The following is an 18,325-nucleotide window of genomic DNA, read 5'->3' on the forward strand; positions in this document are numbered from 1 at the left end:
AGCGTGCTCCATTTTTACAAGGCTGTGTAAATTCTAGCCCAAGGGGATGCCTGGAATGTGGCCACAACACACTGTTGGATGCACACTGACCAGAAATCAGCAGGGAAAGCAGATACAGTCAGGTTTAGCAAGACTTACCTGTGCCATCTGTATTTTCGTTAGTCTCAGCCAGACTTTTATCGGAATCAATTTTATCTTCAGAAGATTTTGGTGGCTTGGTAATCAAAGCAGTGGCATTTTCCTCAGACACAAATGAAATCTTAGGCAGCAGGTGAGAAGCTTCTGCAGAGAACTGTACCTTCACACTGAGGAAGCATTTTTTTTTAGTACAAAATTAAGCCAACTGATATTCCTAAAGAGACTGTCATGATTTACGTATGATCATAAAAGAAAAATTAACTTATCAAAATATGCCAACAGCCATTTCAAAAGAATTCTATTTACTCACACATCATTTTTGAAGTCCAGAAGTAAGATTACAACAGAAACACCTTGCTCAGGTTTCTTATTCAAAATACAGTAATCCACTTCTTCATCCTGGCAATGAAAGCAAAACAACTTCAAAGCACCTTCCTGTTAACAAGAACTGGGCATGTTCTCCCCCAGGTGGAGGTAACTATTTTTAGTCCACTAAGATGCAAAACTGGATTACCCCCAACAACCTGCCTGTATCTAATGGTTCTCTCTTCCTTCCAGCTCCTCCTGGAATTACACAGACTACGATGCATCCCCAGCATAGAAAAGAAATCCCTCATCTCTTACCAGATAAGTGGAGAACCCATCATTCCTTGTTCGATCCAGACTGAACCCCACCTATGAGACAATTAAGGAGAATCTGTCAAATTAGAACAGCTCAGCCACCCCAGGATGAGGAGCCAAGTCACGATGAAATGAGTCAAAACTGGCATTTCTGAAATAAACTGTGCTGTATTTAAGGCTGAATCCAGATTTTCTCCTGGTATTACCCAGTTATGGAGCAAATCATTCAGATATAATATATGGAGGATCTCTGTAGGTCTCTTCCAACTCAACTATTCTATTGTACACACAAAATAGATACATGCAGACACATAAGTTCAGTGGAGGATCTGGTAAGTTAAAATGAGTTCTTAAAGCAGAATGAACAGCACTTGAGGATAAGTCTGGTAGGCCACGTATCCCCACAAGTTGCTCACACAGGGAAGGATGCAACCAGCACTACTCGTTATGATACGACACTTCAAACAGGTTAAAAAAGTCCACTGCAAGGGTAATTTCCCAGGAAGCTTAATGGATGCAAAGTAACTTACTGATGAGCTGCTCTTGTCATCAGCATCCACAGGTGGCTTCAATGAAAGGTTGCTCACATTGACTTTCATGAAACCATTCTTGAAGAAGCCAAATGTATTCAGGTGCACTTTCTGCCTCACATCATCCTATGAGAAAGGAAAGTTTACAAATGTCACACAGTGTCACTGTTTTGGCTGAGTTAAACACAGCCACCTGCAGCAGCAATAAAGGAGGAAGCAGGGTGACCAGTGTTCACGCAGAACATGATCATACCAACAGCAAATTTCTTCAGGACACCTTCAGATATAGCCAATGATTTCACTGGAATCAATCAACTCTTCCAACAACCTCAACATGAGCTTCAAATGTGTCAGTGCTTATCACTTGACTGTACTCCTGAGAAAGATGCAAGAAAAAAGCCTGGAGGAAATTAAATTTCTGGGACTGCTGATTAAATGAAGTATTGCTATTAAAAAAAAGCCCCTACCACTGCAGGAGGCTGAAGAGGAAATAGCTAGTTATGGTGCTCTTACCTGAGACACAAGGCCTCAAGACTTAAGAATGATTAATGTCCAAAGGAACAGGGAGGTCAAACAGAATCACTTGGGTTTCCTACCAAGAATTCCAGTCCTGTCTTCTGTCCCTCATCTTAGTTGCAGAATAACTCATCTCCTCTCAGAGTGGCAAAGAAACTGCATGAATGGATACCTTCTCATCACTGGCTCAGTTGAGAACGGCTCAAGTACACTTGGCTTTTTTATTGTCCTCCCCATAAGGAGATCATGAAGGACAAACAAAAAGCAGTAAAAATTACATACCAACGTCATATCAAGGAAAGGTCATATCCCTAAAACTTTGCATTCAAAAATCATAGAGTAGGTAAGGAATCAGAGCCTCAAATCCTACAGAATCTTTAGCTGGAAGGAAAACAAGAACAGAACAACTAAAATTAAGTAGCAAATTTAAAGTGTAGTTGGCTCTCCCCCTTGACACCAAATATTAATTAGATATCGCTGCATAAAACTTCCCTTACACAAATATCACTCAGCTTAACAGCAGGACATACATCCTGACACAGCCAACCTGCAATCTAGCTAAGAGATCACCCTAAGAGAATCAGGTTAACCTGGCAAATAACCAGATGGTTCCTCCAGTGCTCAGAAGAGGGAAAAAAAGTCAGCAACACGTGGCCTGCAGCAGATGCCCTGTTTAACAGTGCTGTAGCTGTGCCATCTCCATGCTGCAGGTCACTTACATGCTTGAGGCAACAGTCCATCTGGTTAATTTCACAGAGCTTTCAGTGTAATTTCTCAGCCAGCTTTTTCAGCTGCACACCTGGGATGGTATGAACCACTTCTGGAGGGATAACCATTTGTGTGGGTGTCAGGGGCAGGGCAAGGAGGGAAACAGAGCATCACCCAGCCACAAGGCTTTCTGCATGCTGTAAATACAATGAGAAGCAGCTGCTTAATTCAAACTTCTTGCAAGCAGTTCAATTTAAGTTCATTTGCTCAGCAGTTCACCAATATGCTGCCCATCAACAAATGATAATTGACACATAACACGCACTTTCCTCCCTGGTTTTACATCAGCTTTGAGTGCTTAGAGTTTACAGATTTAGTTCACAAATCCTTCAGCTTTACACAATCCTGAAGAAGCAACAGCACATCCCCCAGGAGCATCGCCTGCTCCACATATTGACAGCTTAAAGTTGCAGGCTTACCAATAGCTGTCTCACCTTTCACTAGAGCTTTAACGGGTTGGAAAAATACAGCTTTTGTTCATAATCTTGCAACTTCTGACTGCAGAAACCTAAGACTGTGTCCTTATAACAAAGGTGTGAACCAGTACAAAGAAATGCTGCACTAATAAACACCCTGCACCTTCTGGACTAAAAGAAGTGTCATCCAAGATCCTGCAGCTCAGAATCCACAAATTACCATTTAACAATTTACTCAGAACTCACTGGCATGATGCTATTAGCACAGAGAAAATGTTAACTGAGGGCGTTGACCCTTACATGGAATGACTTGTACAAGTTACTGGGCTTACACAGATAATACAAGATTAAGTTGTTCTGGAAGGTCTTCTCAACTTGTGCAACTGAACTCCAAAACTTAACAAGATAAAAAGGCCACAAGATTCACGGACAGAAACAACCACTGGAAATAAACATCTCCCACACAAAGTTTAACATGAAGTTGAAAGACAATGTCATTACATAGGAGGGGGTTTTGCTTCCCTTTTGGAAACCACTGCATGGCAAAGATAACTAATCAGAAAGCAACACCACGACTGGCTACGTAGCACCGTTGGCTGGATGGCTCCCCTTGTTAGGTCTCCAGAAACTGCTTAATTTCAGCAGCTTACCAGCATTAAGCTTAACTGTGTGCACAACAAAGGCCTCAGCTACACAAACTTCCCCATTCTCTGAAGCAGTTTGCCACTGCATTGTGCAAAGCATAAGGCTGCAGTAACACAGCTTCCATTTGCTGAGACTGGGGGAAACAAAACAAAACACACCTTCCAAAAGCAACCCTAACACACACCATAGTTTTGGTAACCAGAAACATTCCAACCTCATCATGGAAATCTTGAAGAATTGTTTCCATACATTTTCTAAATCTTTTCCAAGTGTTTTCTGCTTTTTTGTTTAAATAAATTACCATATTAATTTAACAATGCTAATAACGAGTGTTACCAAGGAAGAAAGTCATCCTCAGTGACATTATCCTAGCAGAAAGATTCAAACAAATTCATCTTCAGAAACAAGAGAAATACCTCACTTTGTACATTTCCATAAAGATAAAAAGCTATTTTTACTCAAGACACAGAAAAACAGAAAAGCTTCACTTCAGCACATTAGTTACCAAGCCAGAAAAAAGCTTTTCTAACTTAGGCAACAGCAGCTTGTTTGGGGAAGCCCATACCTTTAATTTGGCACAGCCTCAGAGCACACGTTGCCAACAGCACCAACAGCAGAAGGGCTGGTCATTGTGAAGGGCAGCCATTAGAGAACCGGATGTTTACATAAAGTGCTGTAAAGTCACAGATGAGGAGCCTGCTCACGTTTACACAGGTGCACAAAGGCACGAAAGCACTTCTGTTTCCCTTGGTGTTTGTTTGGTCAGTGTTGCAACTTACATGAAAGTCATACTACTCAACTATGATCGTATTGATTGTAATAATGAAATATATTTTAAAATCAAGCGTTTTATATCCTTGCAGTTTAGAAATGTCTGAATAGGAATCACAGAATGGCCAGGGTTGGAAGGGACCTCAAGGATCACGAATCTCCAACCCTCTGCCACAGGCAGAGCCACCAACCTCTACATTCAATACTAGACCAGGCTGCCCAGGCCCCCATCCAACCTGGCCCTGAATACCTCCAGGGATGGACAGGGCATCCACAGCCTCTCTGGGCAGCTGTTCCAGCACCTCACCACTCTTGTAAGCAAAGAACTTCCCCCTGACATCCAACCTCAGTCTAAATGCCCTCCCTCAACTTCAAACCATTTCCCCTTGTCCTGCTGTTATCTACCCTTTCAAAGAGTTGATTCCCCTTCTGTTTGTAAACTCCCTTTAGGTACTGAAAGGCTGTAATGAGGTCACCCTGCAGCCTTCTTTTCTCCAGGCTGAACAAGCCCAGCTCCCTCAGCCTGAAAGAGGAACTATAAATAGCAATGTTTGCTGCTGAAAAGGTTTGCTTGAAACCAGCGCAAAAGTTTACTACATAACAGAAATAGCAGCTCAGTACAAATTTCCAGCACCCAACTACTACTGGACAAGAAGTCTTCCAAACAGCAAAGTAACCAATAAAAGTTCTGTAATTTGTTGTTTGAAGAGAAAGTTAACTTTTCCTGAGACAGAACAACGTTCATTCCATTGCATTTTAGTCTACTACAAAGACAGGAAAACTCCCTATGAATGAGTCAGGAATGCTGGATCTCTCAATTAAGGACATAGGGGATGTTGCTTTAATATTCTGGTATGCTCCCCACACTGCTGTTCTCCTGCAGCAAAACCCCAGGACAGCCTTCTCACAAGCCCAGCAGCACTGCTGGGGCCACAGCTCCCACAACAGCCCACTAGTAATGAGCTGTCCTCAAATATGGGTACAAAGCCACAACAGGACCTTTCAAAAAGCACAACCTTAAGTCTAATAAGCTGCAGCAGAGAGCGGTCAGCACCGATTCCTTCTCCTGCCTCAATCACCCACTTGATAAATGCGAAGAACGCACATCGGTAAGAGGAATAAAGCAGCACCACAGCCTTCAGAGTAGAACGACAGAAGACGGGATGGGAAGAGCAATCAGAACGCGGGCTAACAGCGAGCCCGAAGGAGCTCCCAGCGCACACTGGGCCCGCAGACACAGCCCGACCCACAGCCCGCACTTCCCCACAGCACGGACGAGGAACAAAAGCAAAGCCAACCGGGGCCCCAGCAGGCCAAAACACAGCAGCAGAGCCGGGACAGGCAGCGGGACAGGGCCAGGACGAGGAGAAGAGCCCCAGCCTGAGAAGAACGGGATCAGACCCACCACTCCCCTCACCCCACTCGGAACCGAGCCCAAAGGATGCTACGGCGCAGACCTTACTTTGAGGGTGAGGTGATGGACGCGGGCTCCGGCCGGACCCGCACAGAGCAACACCAGCCCCAGCACCACCACAGTAAGAGCGGCGGGAAGGCCGCAGGCCGCCATCTTTACTCCAACATCAGCATCCTGTTCCCGCGGCACTTCCGGGAGCGGGGTGCGCTGGGAAGGTCACGTGATCAGCAGTGGGCGGGGCTGCTTGGGACACACCCTGCAGGCGGCCCCGCCTCGCGGCCTTCCCGCGCCCTGCCCGAGATGCCCGCACGTGTCCCAGCCGTGCCTGCTGACCACGTGACGTCCCCCGGCCCGCCCTGCGCTGAGCTGGGCTCGGGCGTCGTGCCTGCAGCCCGTCCTGGGGAGCGGCGCTGATGGCGAGCAGTCCGACCCGCTGAGCGTTTCTGCTGAGCGCTGGGCTCCGTGGTTCGTTTTAAACATCTCTCTATATGTAACAGAAGGTTTTCTGCTTCCTTAGTGGGGTAGCTTAGGAACTACTGAGCTATTTGATCTCCGTGGTCCTACTTGAAGCTACATGCAGCCCAGACTTGGCTTCAGTCAGGTCTGCGTTGCTCAGTTACACGAGCAGCAGGCAGCCTGCCAAGGGACAATGAAGGCAGCCTTCAGACAGACTTACCCACTGCTGAAACCATTTCTGAAAGATGTGATCCGCTTAGCAACGTGATAAAACGCAGCTTCTGTGTTCTGTCAGCTCTCATCACTCCGACGTTTTTCCTTCCAGAGCAAGCAGTGGCAGCTGTGCAGCTTTCCTGAGCCAGGTGTGCAACGGAACAGCCGAGCAGTGAAGTGTACATCAGGGTGCATGGGCAGAGAAAAAATCCTGACCCTTGTTATAACACTTACATGGAAAGTCCCATCTTTGTTCAGCAGCGATTCAGATGTCACTCTACACGTTACCTCCTATTTAATCTTCCCTTCTTTCTCTCATTCTCTTAGGTAATAGAATAAACGCAGATCTCTCAACACCACCAAAGATACCAGAAAATACCTGGAAGTCTGACAAACAAACTTGGATTGTTCTTTTTCTAGGTAGTAACCGAGCGAGCCGCTAGATGTCCCCTCAGCATCAGGCTTCGTGGTGCCAGCTACGGGAAAGCTATGGGACAGCATCGGAGAATCAAAGCATGGTTCTGGTCAACCTCTTTTTCTCCAAATTCATATTTTTAATGTTGTATTTACTATCATTCCTGTGCTCAGACCTGCCTAGGAAGCCTAGAGACTCATGAAAAATGGTTGTTTGCAGCCACAGCTGCAGCACAGGCTTTGTGGCTCGCTCTGTTCTCAGTGACTACTTCAGTAGCCAAACGGCATGAAACTGTCCTGTATACTTGCAGGCACTGTTCATCCCATCAACCTCTCCTAATCAGAAGGTATTTCCCAATAACAATCAGGGAATTTTATGTCACAAACTTAAATTGCCTGAATATTTCTCCTCGTAACTCTGCCAGCTCTCAGGATATTGCAGTGACTAAATCACAACTGACCCAGACTAAGTGATCTGTGGAAGTTAGAACTTGTATAACACAGAAAGTAAACACGTTACATTTTTCAAAGGATGTACACATCAAAAGATTCTACACTTAAATTTACATTCCTACACACACAAATTGTAATATATACGCTGTAGGAACAAATGTCTTTACATTGATGTTTTACTGTAGCCACCAGACAAGATAAATTACCTGGCTGTAAATGGAGCGTTCTAGCAGTTATTCTGAACTGTGTTCATACATGCTTAGTTTCTTTAGATTCCTTTTCATTGTTTTTCCCCACGTGTACCTGAACATAGTTAGGATTCTTCACGGAGTTTTTTGGAAGTATCTGATGAGCAACTGTTGAGATTGGATGGAAACCATCAGCAGCATCAAGAAACTCCTGGCATATGGGTAGCATGTAAGTACACCTTTAGTACAGAGTAAAAGCGGGCTAAGTATTCGTTATTGATGTGCTCTGTGAATGTGCTATGGGGATATTGCAGAATAGCAAAACTTGTTTTTTCTCTAAAAACAAAAACAAACAAACAAAAAAAAAAAAAACACAGAGCACAAAAGCACAGTCATAAGGGCAGTAACCTCACCTTTCAGGTTGTGGTTCTACAGCTACTAAGCAAAGTAAACCTGGGGATAGAAACTGCAAGCCAGGCAAGCTCATAACAGAAAAGCAGAGATGATCCAAGAAATCATTTTACAGTTTAAATACTGAAATTAGAAGTCAATTCATAGCTGAAGTACAAAATAATGCCTCAAACTGACGTTTAAATAAGGCTCCTGTGTCTGTGGGCAGAGGATGTGTGCAGGGTGGGGGGTGGAGGTCGCAGGCGAGGATGGTCAGGGCCATTCAGGTTTATCAGCTCTTCATCAGGTGTTAATCAGACCCCTGTGGGCCCTGATAGGGCACTAAAGAGAACCGAGGTCCCCTGCTGTGTGTCTGAATGAGCTGGTACGTTGTGACTGTAGAAAGGAAACAGCTGTAATGGTGATGGCCTGAGGGAAAGGCGTGTCCTCTTCCTTTCCTGGTGCTGTTTCAGTTCCAGCGTATAGAGGTTGTAAGCAACACCTACCTTCCATGTTTTGGATGTGGATAATCTGAGTAGAATTGTAAAAATAGAAGGGAAGCAGCTGTAGGGATGATAACCATGGGGGGGAAAGGTGGGTCCTCTTCCTTTTATGTTCCAGAAGTTAGAAATACTTATACTTACTTTGCAAGCTGTGATTTTCCTTGATTTGCATGAGGAAACACGAAGATTGGGGATTTACGTTAAACTGTAGTTGAGGGGTTTGTTTTAGCTTTCTTGGTTGCTTAATGATTTGGAAGGTAGCTGTTTTGAAGTTGTTTTTCTTATTGGGTTTTTGTTTAAAGGAATTGCTTGGGCTTGGGATGTAGTGTGAGCAATGCTCCGAATCGCAGTAACAGATATAAACATAGAATTTACAGGAATATGCCTGTATTCAGATAACAGATCTGAATGGTTTTGTTCCTAGTGCAGCCAGGGGAAAACTCCTACTGGTTTCTGTATTGCTCTGCTTTGCATTGTGTAAATTAGGTAATGGGGAGTAAATAATCGGTTTTCTAAGTGTTATTTTGAACTGTTCTTTTGAGGCTGGAACCTGCTAAGCCTTCTCACATCATGCTGTAGCATAAAGGGCTCTTAATGCTCCCATCGTTGTTAATTACATCAGTAATTAAGGACGAATCAAGCTGCAGGCTCTGCTGTTTTGAGCACTGCACAAACAGAGCAGTGCTGTAAGTGGCAGTCTGTGTCTTGGAGACCTTCAGACTAAATAACAAAAACGGGAGGGGAAAAAAATCTACCAGAAATATCTGGAATGCAATTTACTTGGCTTTTCCCTTGAGCTCAATCCACACGAATCTTAATTTATTCACAGGTTTTTGGTGTTGTTGGTTCTGATGTGCCATCCTAATACAGAACTTGCATTTCTGGCCTGTACCGTTCAATAACCAGTTATGTGTTTCTTGTCTTTCTCTGGGGACAGGTTTCCCTGCCCGTGCTGGTGTAACAGGTTTGCCTTGTTCCCCTCCCAGGTCTTTGTGCAAAAGGAAATTCCACTGCAAATTCACCTCAGATGATACCAGTGCTGCTTTCGCTTGGACTCTGTGCGTTCTTTTTGTTCAAGTATTTATGAATTAAGGTCTCAAACAGTTGTGATGCAATTATGTTCACTGGTTTTGTAATGCATTCCGGGTGGACATAAGGCTAAGAGGCTCCTGGTGTCCCTCTGCTGAGAGCCTGTGGAGGTAGAAGCCCTTGGGACGCTGCAGTTGTGCTTCAGGCAGGCTCAGATATTCAAATACGTTGGCAACAGCAGGAAGTATTCTGTGCAATGAGTTGATCAGCGTCTCTTAGTTGTGATGCAGTCTTTAAAGATATTAACGTTTAATGGTGAGCAAAAGCGGTGCCTGCTCTGTGCCTCGCTTCAAGGGTAGTAGCACTCTGCTCCCATATTCAAACCAATGCGGATAAAATGAAATGCAGTGCGTTATTAGCATCGTGCTCGTCTTCACTGTTGTTATAAATGTTGGAATCACTTCAGTTATCCTTCTATTGTTTTTTTTTCTCCTCATGCAGATTGATATCCACATGCTGTCCAGTGTAAGTGCATGAGTCCAGGGGAGGTAATGCATGCAGCAGCTGTGCAGTTATCAGAAAGATCCCAGCCCTCTCTGAGCACATTCTGTCCTCCTCAGGTGAATAAATGTGCTTTCCCCTTTCTACACATATGTGGAGGGGTTAGGGTTTACAGATGCAGCAAAGACAGGAATCTGAAGGGCTTTTTGCCTTTCTTGTAGCTGAAAAGCAGAAGTATAAAATCAGATTAGGTGACGCAGCTCAAATAAATGCTGTTGCAAAGGAAGACGAGCACAAAATAAATCTTATTTCTCCAGCGAGGAAACAAGCTGATTTCTGCAAGGCCTGCGTGACTGCTGCTGTGCCCCACGTCGGCTGCAGGCAGGTAACTCGATTATTTTCCTGCCCGCGTGCTGCTGACGGATGGCAGGATCGATGTTTCTGAACGCGGCTGTGTTGGGGTGCGCGTGTTTGGGGCGCGAGGTGACGGAGGCAGCTCCTCCCTGCAGGGTGTGGGCTTCCTTATTCATCGGGGCGGCTGCCCCCGTACAAATCTCCAAAGCAGGAACGTTTGCTTGGAAATCAAATAACAAAATCCGCGCTTCGTACTGTGAGGAAGCGGGAAGAAAGGGAGCAGGGCGGGCACGCCGCTCCGGGGCGAGGAGCGCCCATCGCCTCGCGGTGCCCAGCGGGGGGCGGCGCGCTCCCGCCGCTCCCAGAGGACGTGGGGGGCGCGCAGCCGGCGGCCGCGCATGCGCAGTGCGCTCTTCGCCCCCCTTTTAACGGCCGCGGGGCGCGCGTGCGCAGTGCGCCAGAGCTGTCAAGCGCTCCCCCTCCCACCCCGCTCCGCCGCCGCCTCTCCGCGCGGCGCCGCTCGGGCCATTTTGCGGCGCGATGAGGTGGGAGCGGTGGTGAGCAGCGCCCGTCCCGCTCTTCGCGCGTCCCGCTCTTCGCCCTCGCCTCGGCGCCGGGATCCGAGCCGGTTCTTCGCGTGCGGGGAGAGAAAGGGAAGGAAGCCTCACCGAGGGGCAGCGACCCCCGCCCGCCCTCCGCTCGGCGCCGGCGGAGCCATGAGCTGGGGCACGGAGCTGTGGGTGAGCCGGGGGGAGAGGGGTGGGGAGCGTGCCGGGACCGCGCGGAAATTACCGATAAAACGAACGAGCCCCGGGCGCGCAGCCGCCCCGCGGAACGAAGGAATGTCGGGCTGCTGCTTTATTTTTTCGGCGTGTGAGCGGTTCGCAGGTGGGTCCGATTTCAGGAGGGAGCGGCGGTGCGGGGCGGACCGCGGGGAGCGGAGCGGAGCGGGCGGTGTTGCCGGACTGGGTGCTGGGCTGGGTGCGGAGTTGAGAGAGGCAGAAGGGAAACACGGGCTCGGTCACAAAGAGGACGCGGTGCAGCCATGTTTGGCAGCGGGGCGAACCGCCATGGCGCTGCGGGACCCGGTTTTGGGCTGTCTGTAGGCACGGCCGTGTTATCTGTGCTAATCGCAGCCCTGCCCGCTCGGGTAGACAGTTGAACGAGCGTCCCGCTTGGCTGTGACGTCGTAGTGGTGTTATAGTTAGAAATACACGGCGACCTGAGCACGGGATGCTTGCTGAGGGTCATCCTGCGTTTGTCCGCGGTGCTACAGAATGATGGAGTGCCGTAGCGGTGCTGCTTTGATTCGTTTATTCAAACAGCTCTGCTGCACGGGGAGATCTGCAGCTGGCATTGCTTTCTGCACCCTGCATGCTCTGTGGGGAGGTTAAGCAGTCTGAACGACTCGCTGTAAATCGTTCTGATGCAGAAGAATAAATGTGGAATTCTCGAGGTGGGCTGAGCGTCTGCTTTTGCCTTCTTAGCGGTATAGGCGATGCTGAGATGTTTCTGCACAAGATCGAGGGAAGAAGTGCTTATCCGTGGTTCGTTGTAATCTCTGCAGGTGTGTGCAGTTGTGTGTCTGTAACGATTTTTTTTCCCTAAAGTTTAACTGGTGAAATCTTGTCTTTGCTATCTGAGGCACCAACATCTCTTGTGTCCTCAGTATAGCTTGAGAAGTGTAGCAGGTTAATGAGGAGAAAACACAGCAACCAGGTGCAGTGAGGCTGGATACCACACTGGTAGGACTCGTTGTGTGCTACGTTGGGCACAGCTTTGTCGATGAATTGCTTTCCAGTGCTGTGGGTATCTGGGACAGAATGCTGGCATCCCTCTCTGAGTCCCCCTCCCTTTACTGAGGAAAAGAACCACACAACCAGCTTGGATTTAATGCGTGCCACCACCTTTGGTTGATCCCGGTGTTTCTTAAACAAAATTGGATTTCTATTAGCCTTAAAACTTAGTATTTGTTTTAGGTAGTCATGTGTTGGCTGTACAAACAGGTGTCATGAATTAAAAATGCCCGTTGTAGGGTGTGACTGGTGTAGGATTGGCTGTGGCCTTTGTTGGATGGAGTGGAAGTTGGGGTGTTAACAGGTGTTTCTAATTGTCGTTTAGGAACTTAATGTCTGTTGTTTCACCAGGGTTGTGTTGCAGGGTGAGGTGCCCATCTGCCGGGCTGAGTGCGTGCTCACCGGTCACTCCTGCAGTGTAACAAAGGAGAAGCAAAATCAGAGTTGCTCTTTAGAGAAAGTAGAATGTTAACGTGCATGGATTTCTGTTTGTTCCTATGGGGGGAAGCTTCCTTCTGAGGCTTGCAGAAAGAAGCCTCAGAAGCAATGAAATCCATTTGGCAAAATGTAAGTGACTCCCAAGAGAGTGCTGTAGCCCTGTGCTGTGTTGTGAGGATATTTTGTTTCTCCGGGTTGCAAATTGTATTGCAAAATTCCTAATCCTATTTCATTCGACTCTAGACTTCTGTTCTGAATTTCATTTATGAGCTTCACCCATAACCAGCAGAATTATTAGAGGTACCAGGGCAGCATTTGGATCCAGTGTGAGGATAAATGCTCAGGATGATGAGATCATCTGTGGCCTCCCAGCAGTCGGGTGTCACAGAGCAAAGCCTGAAGGTCTCATATAACAGCATGAGTTGTCTGTGTGTGTGGCAGTGGCTGGAGCTGCTGTGCTGCTCAGTGTGCCCACAGCCTGCACAGCTTTCTGCCCATTGCACTGAAAACATATGGAATCCAGGGGGAGGAGTGGTGGGTGAAGGGCGAAGTATGGTCATAGGACTGAAACCTTTTGTTTTCTGCTCCAGTTCAAGAGTAGCTGTAAGGGCTGGCAGCTGGGGGTTGGAAGACTGGTTTTGTGTTTGATTCTTGTAATTTGCAGTGTTTTCTAGATGTTTATGTTAACATGGCAAGTAAAGATTATGTATGGGTGGGTACATAGGTGCAACTTGTAGCTTCAGTTAGCCGCACTTTGGGGTCTGCAGGCTCTGAAAGCATTCTCAGATCTTTCTCCCTCTTTTTAGGTACTAAGAACAGGGATACCAGAGTGTCACACACAGCTACTCTGGAGGGTGCTTTAGCTAGTAAAGTGCTACTGTATTCTCCTGGGCTTCCCAGCAGGGTTCTTTCCTGTGGGATGAAGTGAGTGGTAGGAAATACGTAGCAAGTTAAAACTAACCTTAGTGCTTCACTCCTTCAGTGGGAAGTGATGTGGCTGTGAGTTGAAGGGAATTAAGTTTCCTGATGATAAGTTTTGATACAGTTTGCAATGTAGAGGAGGTATGTGTAAACTTGTGCTGAAGTGGTCCAGGAGAACCTGTGGCTCCTTCGAGTGCTGTCACAGCACAGCAAGTGCAGGCAGTGATGTCATTAAACGTGAGAAGGTTTATCCTTGTTATGAGCGTTTCAGAGATGCAGGTGCTGTAAGGTGATGGGTTCCTCTCCCCCTTCCCTCTCTGTCCAATATAAAGTTAATAATAATAAAAAAAGATGAAGTGGGGGGGATGTGATTGAATTGGTTTTCTTTGACCTTTGTGTGGCTGGGTGTCTGCTAACAGCTGTCACTGTCCTTTCAGTCCAGAGAAGGTGAGTATTTCTGTTTGCAAAGGGCTGAACTTGCTGCCCTTGTGCAAGGAGCAGTGTTGGCCAACTCCTCACATGATGGGTACTTTGGGGAATGTCCTTTTGTTTGCACTGTTCCAGTATGCTTCAGTATGGAAAAAAATTACAGCTTGGCTACTTTTGCTGTCTAAAGTCATACGATTTAGAAGATGATGTTCTTTTCCACATTAATAGTAACATCTTCATTCATGGTATGGAAATAAGTGGATTCCTGCAAACCCTGTTTCTGTGAGCTGTTCTTCCTTGTCAGACAATGGAACAGAGGTGCAGCTCTGAGAACTCAATGCTTCCTGCGTGGAACTGATGGATCTTTCCACTCTCAGTCCTTGCATGCCTAATTCACCGGCAGCATTTGTGTTCCAGCAGCTGTGATCCTGCATTTTCATTGAATGTAGTATTGTTCTCTAGTGGCATTGTAATATTTATGGCACGTAGGTGATGCTTAAAGTGATGAGTCACAGTCTGAATCTGTCTGGAGTTCTCAGGGTTGTGACCTCGATGGCATCACAAAGCAGTTATCTGGGCACTGCAGTCAAACGTCATCTTAAATTTTAAGTGAAGGCTCTGCTCTTGTCAGCATGTTCCCTGTAAGAGGCTCTGCAGGGCTGCATCTATGTTTGAGCTGTTAACTTTTTTTCCCCCTCAATCCAGTTTCGTTGCAAACACCCATAGAGTTGGGTGCAGGAAATGAAAATCTGTCTCGTGGTTCCCTGGCTACCAGAGCTCTTGGGTTTGGCTGTTAACCCATTATACTCTCTGAGTGAAAGGAAAAGCATCCTTAGTGACAGGACAAGGAGTCGTACTGCCTGCTAAATCACTGATTATCTCTGACATCTGAGAGTTTTCTTCATAAGGTCGTGGAGCTTCCCTTGGAAGGCTGCTGGATGCGGGGTGGAAAATCTGTGGCGATGGCAAACGTTTTCCTGAGCAGTGAGTTTTATTGTGAGCTGACTGTTCCAACGTATTTGACATCATTCAGACAACCAGAGGCAGAAATTTCGTGTCTCCTTGCTCTCTTTGTATTTCAGTAGACATTTTTTTTCCTATTTAGCAACTTGTTAATTAAAACATCTTACAGTTGGAAGAGGCTGAATTTCACCTGTAGAAGCGGCTGGGTGACAGCATAGGGCACCCTGAAAGTAAATAGGTTGGAAAATAAAAATGAGGTCAGTGCAAAATCATCATGTTTATAATTTGGGCTTCCAGGCACTGCGAGTAGAGCAGCTCTGTTTGGGTTTCTGAGGAACCTACTGGGTCTTGGGTGTGTGAATATCTGAGTAATTTCATTTACAATTCTGCTTTGCTTTAAGAAAGGATTGCTACAATTCTGTCACGGCCTCCTCTTGTATTTTCTACCCATTCATTAAGGAACAGATTTGCAATCCTTCAGCATGAGTCAAAGCTGCAAATGTCTTTTTGTTGCTCCTTCTTTCCCCTTCTAGTCACTGAATCTTCCCATTTGCAGCACAGCCACCCCAGCTCCCTTCAACCATGTGGGAAGGCAGGCAAAGATGAGGCAATGTTTTTCTGGACTCCTTGCAGCTCATTAGTGTTACTCATGTTGTGAAACATTCCTTTAAAGCAGGATTTCAAAAGCCATGCTCCACATGAGAGTAGGAGCCACTGCTGGACTGTAATGTAATAATGTAATAATGCACTTTATTGCCTTTGTTGTTGATTGCTGGAAAGGTAACCTGCTAATGAATTTTTGGAAACTCACTTTTAACCTGTCTGAAATAATGCTTCTGACATCAGTTATGCATTGAATCTGATCCAGCTACCCAAATGCAATGCTCTGTTAAGTTTCCTTAGCCTTCATATAAATATTTTAAAATAACTTCCCCCTTCAACGTAACCTTACGTTTCTCAGATGAAACATCTCTACTTCCTTCCATCCTTGGCAACCCTGCTTTTCTTTTTCACGCTTTTTATTTTAGCACTGAGTTTGTTAGGTTGGTGAGAGGAAAAACACTGTTGTCTCTTGACGTACTGCAGTCTTTGTTCTTTGCAAGCGATGGCTTTGGCTTTGAAATAGAAAATGGAGAAGAAGTAGTGTGCGTGTCTAGATGGGGTTTCTAGATTACTTGTAGTATAGAGCAGTGCAGTTAAGGTGTAGGAAGGAAATGCTGATTATTCAGGGTTCACTGCTGAAGCAGCCATGTATGTTGTGAACATGAAGCAGTTTTATTGCAGTGCTGTCCTCTTTCAGGTGGGGAAGACACAACCTGTTGCAGAAATAGCCAAGAGAACAGGAGCAATCTCCCAGCCACCCTTAGAAACCGAGGGCAGGAATGAATGTTGAAATGGAGTCATGGCCACTAATGCCTGGTGTAACAGTGATCCCCTGTGAGTGCTGCACACAGCCTGCTGTCCTGAAGAAGTGCTGTAGTGGTTTATTGTCGTTGCTGTCATGGAAATAACTTCTTATTGCAAGTACACGTTGTCTGGCCAGTTGGTGTTAAGTATTGAAATGTTTCTTCCCCAAAAGCCAAAAATAAAGTCCTTAAATTCTTCCTTCTTGGTGAGGTGGGTGGGTGCTATTAGTGATAGGTGCATAGTTGGACTGGATGATCTTGAAGGTCTTTTCCAACCTTGGTGATTCTGTGGGTGCTGCTCTGTGTCCGAAGGGAAGGGACATGGGTAGTGTTTGCCATTACCCCTTGGAACAGCAGCTACAATTTGTCTCATGAATTATTCATTTTGGAGAGGAGAATTTTACTTTCATTGCACTGTGGATGTGCAGTGAGGGATTATTATCTAGGTGATAGGAGGATGTTCATCTTGCAGAGGAGTTTTCTCTCAGCCCACGTTGGGGTTTACAGTTGGTAGCTCTTTTTGTTTTATTTTCTGTTGAGGTCTTCTATTTTCTGCTTTGCTATTTTCTATTCTGTGCAAAGCTGGCATGCTCAGACTGTAGTTTGCTCTATGCCTGCCTCGCATTTCTTGTATCTAGATTAGCCAGGATTTTTCAGCTGTTAATAGGGCCCATAGTGGCCCATAGACCTCTTCAGTACTGGAAAGCTGTATTGGAGGAAGGATTAGAAATTTGGCAGGTAATAGCTCTTGAACAGAGATGTGCCTTCTGATGTTGAGAAAATCTGCCTGAGTTAGGTAAACATGCAAGTCAAGGAGAATGCCACCTTGCAAGTGCTGGGTGAAGGAATCAGTGCTGAAGGCATCAGAAGTTGTGGTGTGCCTGAGCACGTTTGTTTGGGAGTGCTCTGTGCAGGACAAGGCAATGCCACAGCCTGATAAACAGCTGAGTGTGCCTCTGTCCTCTCCTCCCAGAGCAAAGGCAGCTGTGGGAGAACAGTCTGCATCAGTGAGTTGGGAGATGGTGGGCTGCAGCAAGGAGCAAAAGGGAACCAAAAGCGTGGCTGCGCTGTGTCACAGCAAGGCTCCATCTGGCAGGTAGAGCTTCCTCATAACAGCCATCACAGCAGTGTGGGAGCTGAGCAGAACGGGAGTGTGTGTGTCTTGCTATGTTCACCCAAGGGTGAGGAATAGAGGAAGAGGTGCTGTGAACAGAGGGGAAGCTCCTCAATGTTTGGGTCTGTAGGTGGTGGGGAAGAAGGTGTGGAGCTCTGCATGAGAACTAATCACAGGAACCTGCAGCTGCTTGCTTAGGGGCTGTTTGGGTCAGCGAAGTAATGTGCCAAGGATGGTGAGAGTGGGGTTGGTTGAGGAGAGGCAATTTGAATTGGTGATATGCTTGGTTCTGATTGTGAGCTTGGGGAGGATGAGAGAGCTGAGGCTGACAGATAAAAAGAAATAGCAGGAACGAGGTCAGGAGGAGAAAGGGAATTTTAGCCAGAAGACAAATCAGGAGATAATTTACCTAATGAGCATGTGGGGATAGTAGGGTTGGACTCTGGGTGGGACCTGAAATGCTGGCTGAGATTGCACACCCTGTCTGCCAGCAATGAGAGCGATGAGAGCGGAATGGCAAATCAAGAATATGTTGGAATCTGGATAAAGGGATGGGAAGGAAGGAATGGGGCAAAGGATAAACAGAAGATGAGAAATAAGAAAGAATAGTGAAGAAACCTAGCGGCTGTTCTTGCATGTTTGGTTTCGCAGCATTATCCTTTCATGTGGCTTTTTCCATGTCGTGTTTCAGAGGAGTTGATGTACTGGTTTGAACGTCTGCACACTGCTTTCTGTGGTTGCATTTTGCATCTTCACTCGCTGTGGAGGAATACCTGAGTGAGAGCTGTAACCAGAGCCCTGTGCGCTGCTGGTTTTCATCCATTTCTGTGCAGGAAGCTCTGAGGAATTGTCTGGCAAATTGGTTTATAATACTTTCGGATAACGTTTTTCACTGCGTGATGTTTTTCTCTTATGCAGAAAATTCTGCTTGAATGCAC

General features: G+C 46.3%; 2 protein-coding genes across 14 annotated transcripts in view; one reads left to right on the forward strand and one right to left on the reverse strand.

Moving 5' to 3' along the window:
- Positions 1-6,014, reverse strand: part of GPR107 (G protein-coupled receptor 107) — a 34,330-nt gene extending 28,316 nt beyond the window's left edge. The window contains exons 1-5 of the mRNA XM_042878803.1: positions 5,868-6,014; positions 1,290-1,415; positions 763-813; positions 449-537; positions 139-305 (exon numbers count right to left, since the gene is read on the reverse strand). Coding sequence (XP_042734737.1) covers positions 139-305; positions 449-537; positions 763-813; positions 1,290-1,415; positions 5,868-5,972 — 538 coding nt within the window. The 5' untranslated portion in view covers positions 5,973-6,014. The remainder of the gene's footprint in view (positions 1-138; positions 306-448; positions 538-762; positions 814-1,289; positions 1,416-5,867) is intronic.
- Positions 6,015-10,856: 4,842 nt separating this feature from the next.
- The window catches only part of FNBP1 (formin binding protein 1), an 87,231-nt gene continuing 79,762 nt past the window's right edge, over positions 10,857-18,325 (forward strand). For 9 of the 13 annotated variants that reach the window (XM_042878753.1, XM_042878754.1, XM_042878755.1 and 6 more), the window contains exon 1: positions 10,857-11,060. In XM_042878753.1, coding sequence (XP_042734687.1) covers positions 11,037-11,060 — 24 coding nt within the window. In that variant the 5' untranslated portion in view covers positions 10,857-11,036. The remainder of the gene's footprint in view (positions 11,061-18,325) is intronic. The other 4 variants (XM_042878760.1, XM_042878765.1, XM_042878763.1 and 1 more) reach the window with 1 other exon arrangement.

The sequence above is a fragment of the Lagopus leucura genome, unplaced genomic scaffold (assembly GCF_019238085.1).
Source record: "Lagopus leucura isolate 7727_CA_CO unplaced genomic scaffold, USGS_WTPT01 Super-Scaffold_100022, whole genome shotgun sequence".
Lineage (NCBI taxonomy): Eukaryota > Metazoa > Chordata > Aves > Galliformes > Phasianidae > Lagopus > Lagopus leucura.